The sequence below is a fragment of the Quercus suber genome, unplaced genomic scaffold (genome assembly GCF_002906115.3).
Source record: "Quercus suber isolate HL8 unplaced genomic scaffold, Cork oak 2.0 scaffold_52, whole genome shotgun sequence".
NCBI lineage: Eukaryota > Viridiplantae > Streptophyta > Magnoliopsida > Fagales > Fagaceae > Quercus > Quercus suber.
Genome location: NW_027069517.1, coordinates 1,479,646 through 1,488,394, shown reverse-complemented (window position 1 = coordinate 1,488,394; position 8,749 = coordinate 1,479,646). Strand labels below are relative to the sequence as shown.

Sequence of the window (8,749 nt, the reverse complement as noted above, 5' to 3'; positions counted from 1 at the left end):
CAGACTTTATTCTGAAATCCGAGAGCTCCACAGGTCTCTCTGATATTCCTTCTTCCCCTTTGAAGCGAAACTAGTCTACCTCCTCGTCCAATGACAACTGCGAGGAGGCAACTCTCTCTTCTAATGCAGCTGCTGGTTCAAGAGGGACTTTTTGTAGTGGTATTACGAGCGGATGAGGGACTTGGTCAACTAGTAATATGACAGGGGGAAGGTCGTATGGGGCCAAGAAGTCCGGTTTTGACACGTCAATGCGATTTATCTGAGGATCACATGCTCAGATGGCATGGCCGACCTCTTGGAAGGTCTTCGAAATGGGGTCAAAATCTAGGATCAAAGGGATAGCCCGCAACTGTCGGTCCTCGCTCACAAAGATTTCTGATCGGAGTAGGTTGTTGAGGGCCACAACGCTGGTAAGACTGAGTCGAGGAGCAACTTGCCTCCTATCTGCAAAAATAACTAGGAAATCAAACACAATTGGATAATTAAGGTCCGTTATGAGAGGAAGGTAAAATAAATGACATGGGTAGGATTAAAAATCTAAGTCTTTTACTAGGGAACCTTGTCTTTTACTAAGGAACCTAACTCTAAGGTGCCTCACCTGACATCTCTCTTGGGTCAAGCAGTGGAGACCATCATGCCATGCCCTCAAAGTGATGAGGTAGTCATCTTTCATCCCTTCGTTGGATTTGGGGAGGCAAGAAATGAGCCTAACGATGGGCGACCTGGACTTAAAGTAAAACCCACCGTCAGCTTGGGAATGACACTCATACATATGGACCACGTCATGCCAAGTGAGACCCAATCTAAGATGCTCGTTGAGAGCATCGACACAGCCTAAGACCCTAAACATATTGGGCGCACACTAATGGGGACACAACCTATGATTAATGAGGTAGTCCCGGGTTATCCTACCCATAGGATGAGTCATCCCTCCTTCTAAAAAGGCTATTATGGGGATGATGACCTCCCCTACCTCTCTATGTGTAGCGATTTGCTTCTGAGAACAATATCGCAAACCGACATCCTGCGGTATATGGAATCTCTATTTAAAAGCTTCTATTTTGGCAGGGGAATATACTAGACTCTCGAATCTACCCATTTGGACAACTCTAGAAAAAGCGACTAAAATATGTAAGCGAAGAAATAAGAACTAAAAGGGCCGAGGAGGGAAAGGGAGTTTAGGGAGGAGGAAACTTACAAAAGTAAGTCTGCTAACTCTGATCCTTTGGAAAGGATCCTTTAAAATTTTCTTAAAGAGAGAGAGTTGTGAAGGCTTAGGAACTTAGAATGTTTTATGAGTTAGAGTGCTGGGGTTCTTTGGAGTATCTGAAAATTCGCGAAGTAAAGAAGGAAACGAGTCCCCTCGAGGCTTTATATAGAAGGAGTAAAGAAGCGGGAGTAACCTCACTCAGAATTCCAAGAGAAATATCCACCATAGTATGTGCGCCTCACCGTTGGATGGGGGGAATAAGACGCAGCCTGGAGCAATAAATGATGATGTGTGGACCCCGAAGTGTCAGAAACAGTCGTGAGGCACGGAAAATGGCACTCCCACACGTGTAAGCCAGAGAAATAAGTGATCTTGTCTCTTGAAGATCAAAACTCCGCTTTTTCTCCTCGGCTGAGGGGGAAGAATGGGAATTTTGAGGGGCTATTGTAGTGACAAGGCCCAAAAACGGTATATTGGGCCTTGGGCCTTATTTGAGAACGTTGGGATGTCCGAGGAGAGACAAATAGTAGAGAGTCATTTCAGCTCAGTGCCTCATGAATAAGAAATGAGTAGAAGACAGTTTGAGGAGCAATGTCTCCTTGAACAAGATGAACACTACTCCTTTACATATTCCAGCCATAAAAATGACCTCAATAAAGGTACTGGTGTTAGAGGCATGTTACATAAACCCACGAGAAGGAAGGAGACCCAAAAATATCTGAGGAAAGGGTGTTACATCCGCATTAAATGCACTGAAACTACTTTTCTGGCCGCATTTATGTGGAGAAGACCTCTAAATAGTGTTTCCTTGGTCACCGCAACTCATAGATGGGCCAGAAGAGATGTTTGATAGGACAAGTACTCAAGTAAGAACTCAAATTATCAACAAGTGTAAGGTAAAGATTGTCCAAGAGGGACTATATAAGAAGGGAGACCCTTCATGAAAGANTTTTTTTTTTTTTTTTTTTTTTTTTTTTTTTTTTTTCAACTCAATTCACCATGGTGGGCTAAAAAAAATTCAACCCAACCCAACCTATCTCAAGGGTTCAACCCAACCCACAAGGATTGGGTTGGACAATTTTTTTTCTTTTAAATATTTTAAATTACTACTGTAAGGACCCAATTTGAACTCTTGGTCCAAAAGGAGTATGGACCTAAAAAAAAAAAAAAAAAAAAAAAAAAAAAAAACTCAACCTAATCCATGCACACCCCCAATATTATTGATTTATAATAAAAATAGCATAGATTTCAAGGAAAAGTCTACATCAAAATAGTATTACATGCACCATTACAACTTATTAACTAAAAGAGTTGTTTTTACACAAATTATTATTATTATTATTTTTTAAAAAAACCACTAAACTAAACTAAACTAATCAACTTATGGAAATAGTTAGAGCATTAGTATTGGTGGAGGCAAATAGTTAAAATGCTAAATTTAGCAACTAAATTAAATAATAAAAAAAAAGGTGAAACAAAAGGCTAATGCATTAATAGAGCAAAAGCAATATTTTATGGTGATGTTTACTGTAGTAAATATTGTAAAGTTATGATTTTTCATATAACATTTATGTTGGCTTTATTACATGACAAAAAGTGTTGTAATTCTATTAATTTTTTATTTCATTGTATTCTGTGGGATTTTATTGTAATGTGTTTAGTATTAAGTTGGTGAAAATCTGATCAAGGCAGTTGAAGGTCACATGAAGAGCACATGTCGGAATCTGAAAAGTCAATGAGTTTCGCGACTTGGCCAGCTTGCGAGATGACCCACGAAATGCACTGACAGCTGAGATTTTTGATGTGACTCTTATACCCTTCACCCATACTATATATACCCTCATTACTCACAAAATTGTAAATGGACTATTTAGAAAAAAAAAAAAAAACCCTAAAAAAGTTTCTACAACACACCCACCTTATTAGAGAGAGCTACTCATCCTCAAGAGATAAATTCTTGTAGTCTTTTCTCCTCCCCTATCCCATTGTTATACTTTAAGAAGATATTTGTACCTAAACACAACTCACACCTATTGAGAGTGTAGAGAGTGTTTTAAAACTTGGGAAGTATTGGGTATTTGCCAAAATAAGCCAGTGAGGCTTGGCGGATGCAATCGAGTGGTATTGCGGGATCCGAAAAGATAGTGAAGACAAGACTCCGAGAAGTCTATTGGTAGCTGGAGCTTGAAAGGCTTAAGTACTTTGGGTAGATTAAGCTTGTAGGGTCTTTTTGATATCCTTGTATTCCAACTTATTCACTTATGGATCATTTCGACTTGGAAGGTCACAGAGAGGTTTTTTGCCGAATTCTTCGGTTTTTTCTTTGATAACAGATCGCCATGTTATCTTGGGTTTGCTATTCTTTTACCCACTGCCCTTTCCATTTTAACATTGCACTTATTCATTCATCCATGCAATTGTTGAGTGCTTTGACATTTTCTAATCATGTATATTCTGCATCAATTGTGTTTAGATTAAAATTAATCAAGCCGTAATTAAGAATTGGGAGTCTAAACAAGTTATAGTGTTTTCACACTATTGGAGCTTTCAGATATATTATTGCATTATGTTGTTTATTTATTTTATTGTGTTAAATGCTAAAATAAAACCACTGATTTTGGGTTTTTTCTAAAATGAGGTGGTAAAATAGATAAAGTAGCTTTTTATAGTACCAAATTGCTAAATTTTTTACACCACTAATACTAATGCTCTAAACAGATATCGCTATACGATCCTTAATTTTTCCTTGAGTAATGCTAGGGACATAAAAAAAATACCACAACTTTTATCACAATTAGCCTCGTGGCAAGTTGAGAATGGTGAATGTGTGGACCTACCAACCTTCACCATTCATAATTTGCCATGTGAAGAGTTGCGGCTATAATTTTGTGATTTTTTTGTGTTCCTAGCACTTTTCTTTGTCCTTGGCTTCTTCTTTTTTGCATTTAGCGTCACCTTGAGTCGCCATTATGATTTCTTTCTTTTTTTTTTTTCTTTTTTTCTTTTTTTGAGAAAAGCCATTATGATTTCTTGAATGCATTGAGCTACATTATTGTATTACAAACAATAGTTCTGAGAGTATATGTAGTTAATGTATGTCATAAAATAAGATTAGTTCTTGTTATAAGTTAATTAATTATTTTAATTTATTTTTTATAGATACAATTTAGTTTGAATTTATGTCTATTCTATTATAATTATTCTTTATTATCAAGCTAAGTTATTAATTGGTTCTTAGAGTAAGTCTAGTTTGAACCAAACATCTCTTATTCAATTACACTAGTTTTTTTTTTTTTTTTTTTTTTTTTTTTTTTTTTTTTGAGAAAAGCCATTATGATTTCTTGAATGCATTGAGCTACATTATTGTATTACAAACAATAGTTCTGAGAGTATATGTAGTTAATGTATGTCATAAAATAAGATTAGTTCTTGTTATAAGTTAATTAATTATTTTTAATTTATTTTTTATAGATACAATTTAGTTTGAATTTTTGTCTATTCTATTATAATTATTCTTTATTATCAAGCTAAGTTATTAATTGGTTCTTAGAGTAAGTCTAGTTTGAACCAAACATCTCTTATTCAATTACACTAGTGTTTTTTTTTTTGAGACAGTCAACTACACTAGCTGAGCTAACTAAAACTCGTATAAATTAATTAATTTCTTTTCAACTTTTACCGATAAGGATATTTTAAAATATATACTACTTCCACATAAAACTCCACTTACATAGACCTGTTAACATTTCATAAAACATTAAATAATAATGTTAGTCACTACATTTTTCACGACTGTTAACATGGTCATTTGTAATTGAACCAACGTCACGTTCATTTGGGTTTTGGGAACATTACTTGCTCATTTTTATCATGCACTAATTACAACAAATTATTTCACCATTTGTAAAAATAGTGTTCTTAAACTCATTGTTATGGGAGTGTATTCCTCAAATAATAAATAATTTTTATACCATCTAAAGGGAACACCATCTATGCTTAAAGTAATAAAGTGTAATATCTCTTATTGCACGCCCACTGATTCACCGTAAAGAAAAGAAGTCCACGAAATCAATTCTAGTGTATTTATCGTTATAACGTTATAGTTAATATCTGCAACAGATACATGAGCTGATTTAGGTTAACAGTAAGAACTACCATGATTCAACGAATTTGTTTTTCTAAAACACACTAACGAGTCATGAGTCAAATACCATAATCATACACAATACGATTAGGATTGTTACAACTGATCATACAAAATACCTTCTTTTTTTTCTTTTTCCATTCAGCCAAAAAAAACAAAATTGAAATATTATCTAATATAAAACTTATTCATCAAGCACATATCAAATGAGTGGATGATTACTTTCCATTTTCCATTTTAAATTTCAGTTATTTTATAAAGAAACTAAAATGAAAATATGCTAAATAAGGAGTAGTAAAACATAGAGTAGTACAAAATGTGATAATAAAACACAAAGTCAGCAGTTAATAATTATTATTATTATACATCATACCCTAAAAAAAAAAAAAAAGACCTAGATAGAAATATTACTACTAGTCCTTGGCACAGCAATAGCATGTAGAGGGTACTTCATCTCACAAGACAGTTTCAGAACCTCACTGAGATCAACTGGGTTGGACCCATCTTGAACCCAAGTGAAACCTTGGACCAGCTTAGCCACCCAAAGGTTCACAGTGACTAACCCAAGGTTCTTGCCTGGGCAAACCCTACGGCCAGCTCCAAAGGGTGCAAGCCTCAGATCACAACCCCTCACGTCCACGTCAGCCTCCATAAACCTCTCGGGCTTGAACTCAAGTGGGTCTTCCCACACTTTCGGGTCATGCGTGATGGCCCACATGTTCACCATCGCTGTTGTTTTGGCGGGAATCAGCATCCCGTTGCTGAGCTGGACATCCGACGTGGACAATCGGGCCCATGAGAGCAATGGGCCGGGTGGGTGAACCCGGAGAGTTTCTTTCACCACCGATTGTAAATACGGTAGTCCCGCCGCGTCAGCATCTGTCACCGCTTTATTCCCCACCGCGCTATCAATCTCTTTGTAAAGCTTTTCTTGCACTTCTGGGTGTAATATCAACTCGGCCATTACCCACTCAGTTAACAACGCCGTTGTATCAGTTCCTCTAAATATCATTTCCTGCACAATAACCCAGAACTCAATACTTGAGTTGACCTGTGAGTTGACTCAGTAAACCTAGCTAGAATAAAATTGTATATATATATATATATATTAAAAAAAAAGTTGTATATTTTAGATACCCATAAGACAGCAACCATGTCATCCTCTTGGAGCTTCTCTTCACCATCCAAAGAGAGCAAAACATCAACGAAATCAGCGTTATCGGAGAGACTTCTAGGCCCAGCGGCAGCGGCGCGGTGTTCCTCAATGATGTCTCGGACGAGTTTTCTGACTCTTGGAACGAGTTTAGAACAGCGTTCCTTTATTCGAAATGGGTCATATAAATAACTCAGCCATGGAAGGTAATCAGACCAGTTGAAAGCACCCAAAAGCTCAAACCCTTCCTGAACCATGTCTTTGAGCTCGTCCTGTTCTTCGCTATCTTGCGCCGTGTCCGTGTCGTATCTCTTGCCGAACACGCTTCCCATGATGTTGTTCAACGAGGCGGCTTGGAGGTGCTTACGCAGCAAAACGGTGCCGCTGAGTTTCTGCTCGGTTCCTATGTTGCTCAACATGGCGGCGCACTCTTGCTGGCGTTTAGGTTCGTGGGCTAAGATGCGCCGGGGTGCGAAGAGGTGTGAGGAAGCGATTTTTCTCAAAAGGCGCCAGTAAGTACCGTTTGGAGCGAAGCCGATGGCTCGGCTAAACATGAGGCTCTTAGCCGACTGTTTGATGGGTCTGTCAGCGAAGTTGGGAGAGGTTAAGATTTCTTTGGCAGTGAAAGGGTCTGAAGCCACAACAACTGGAGTGGAGCCGAGGCTAAAAGCCATGAGCTGAGTGGTAGTGGCTCGGCTCCAAGCCATGGCAGCCAAGGAACGGTGAGCTAAGCCACGGCTTAGAGTGAATAGGCTACCAAATAAAGGTAAGCCTCTAGGCCCAGAGATTGGAACTGGACCTTTTTGGTTCCTACCATTTTTCCATGCAATTCCACCACTGGAAAAGGCCCAAGTGAGAAGAGAGAGAGACACAAACGCCATAAGGATCGCGACCAAAACATACCCATCAAGAAGGGTTTTGGATCCAAGGAAAGCAGGGAGTGCGAAAACCCACCAGGTTGTGTCTTTTGTGACTAAACCTAACTCCATTTTTGAAGGAAAAAAGTGAACTTTGTGAGAGAGAACGAGAGAGAGAGAGAGAGCTTGTGGAGACTTGAGAGTGTAAATTTGTGATTGGAGGATTGGTAGGTGGGGTGAGATCTCAATATATAGAGGAGGAACCGAGGAAAATTTCAATAAAAAATTTTATTGAGATCTCAATAAAAAATTTGTGACAATTATTAAATTTTTAAATAAAAAAAATGAGAGGAGGGGGAGAGTTCACGTGGGGCAGGGCAGAAATTGCATGAGAGAGGTAGGGAATGTGTGTGTGTGGGGGTGGGGGTTGATCAATAATGATTAATGAGTAATGACGTTATGGCAATTCTTTTTTCTTTTATATATAATTAGTATGTAACTCCGTATTACTGCACGAAAATTGATATATTATTAATCATAAATTTATTCATATTTAAAAGACTAGTTGAGTTTAAATTTATATTATTAATAAGAAAATTTCATTAACAAAATTTAGTAGTATATAAATTTTACACAGAAAAATGAACCTTTGTGACAATGTTTATTCAAAAGATCCATTCACGCTTTTGAATCTTCAATCTCTATTAGTGATTGAAATTTTCGCGGCTTAAAAAATTTTATATTAAAAAAAAATCCTCAGAGTTGTATTTATTTTGTAGTTTTACGATGGGTCATTTTGTAGCATGATGGGCATTTATGTGAAGAAAAAACCTCTGAAGTTCTATGGCTGATAAAAAAAATTCTCTCCAATCTCTTTTTATAGAGAGATGAGTTTGTGCGTGTTTTTATACATCTTTCATAGCTATATTATCACGAAGCAAGTCCAATGGATTTAGATTGGTACTACCGATTCTCAAAGCATGAGTGTTTAATATGTTATTAATTTCATCTTATTGGCTTCTGCAGATGACAGCAAATTTAAAAATAATTAGATTGTACACGTGTATAGTAAAATTGGACTCCAATTTCAGATTCTAATTGAACAATTGGAATGATAATATATGATAGTAACAACAATAGGAAAATTCAAATAAAATTTGGATTAAATTGTAACAATCTAAATAAAAAATTCCAGTAGAAAGACAAGGTGGAGTGATCCACTCCAAGAAGGCGATCAAACTTGCGTAAATATAAAATAATAAATCTCTCTCTGGAAAATTCACATTGTTCATAATCTTTACCTTCACTGAAAATTTTAAAAACATAGTGACTCACATCTGCCATCCAGACATCTACAGCCGGGTCCTTCCAATTCACGTGAGATT

At 37.0% G+C, this 8,749-nt stretch overlaps 1 protein-coding gene across 1 annotated transcript; it reads right to left on the bottom strand.

Annotated features, from left to right (window-relative positions):
- Window positions 1–5,673: 5,673 nt before the first annotated feature.
- On the bottom strand, window positions 5,674–7,578 carry LOC112007336 (cytochrome P450 78A7). Its single transcript, XM_024039675.2, has 2 exons — window positions 6,492–7,578; window positions 5,674–6,369 (listed from the first exon to the last, which is right to left on the bottom strand). The coding sequence occupies exons 1-2, from the start codon at window positions 7,494–7,496 to the stop codon at window positions 5,749–5,751; spliced, it is 1,626 nt and encodes a 541-aa protein (XP_023895443.2). The 5' UTR covers window positions 7,497–7,578; the 3' UTR covers window positions 5,674–5,748.
- Between the last annotated feature and the right edge of the window lie 1,171 nt (window positions 7,579–8,749).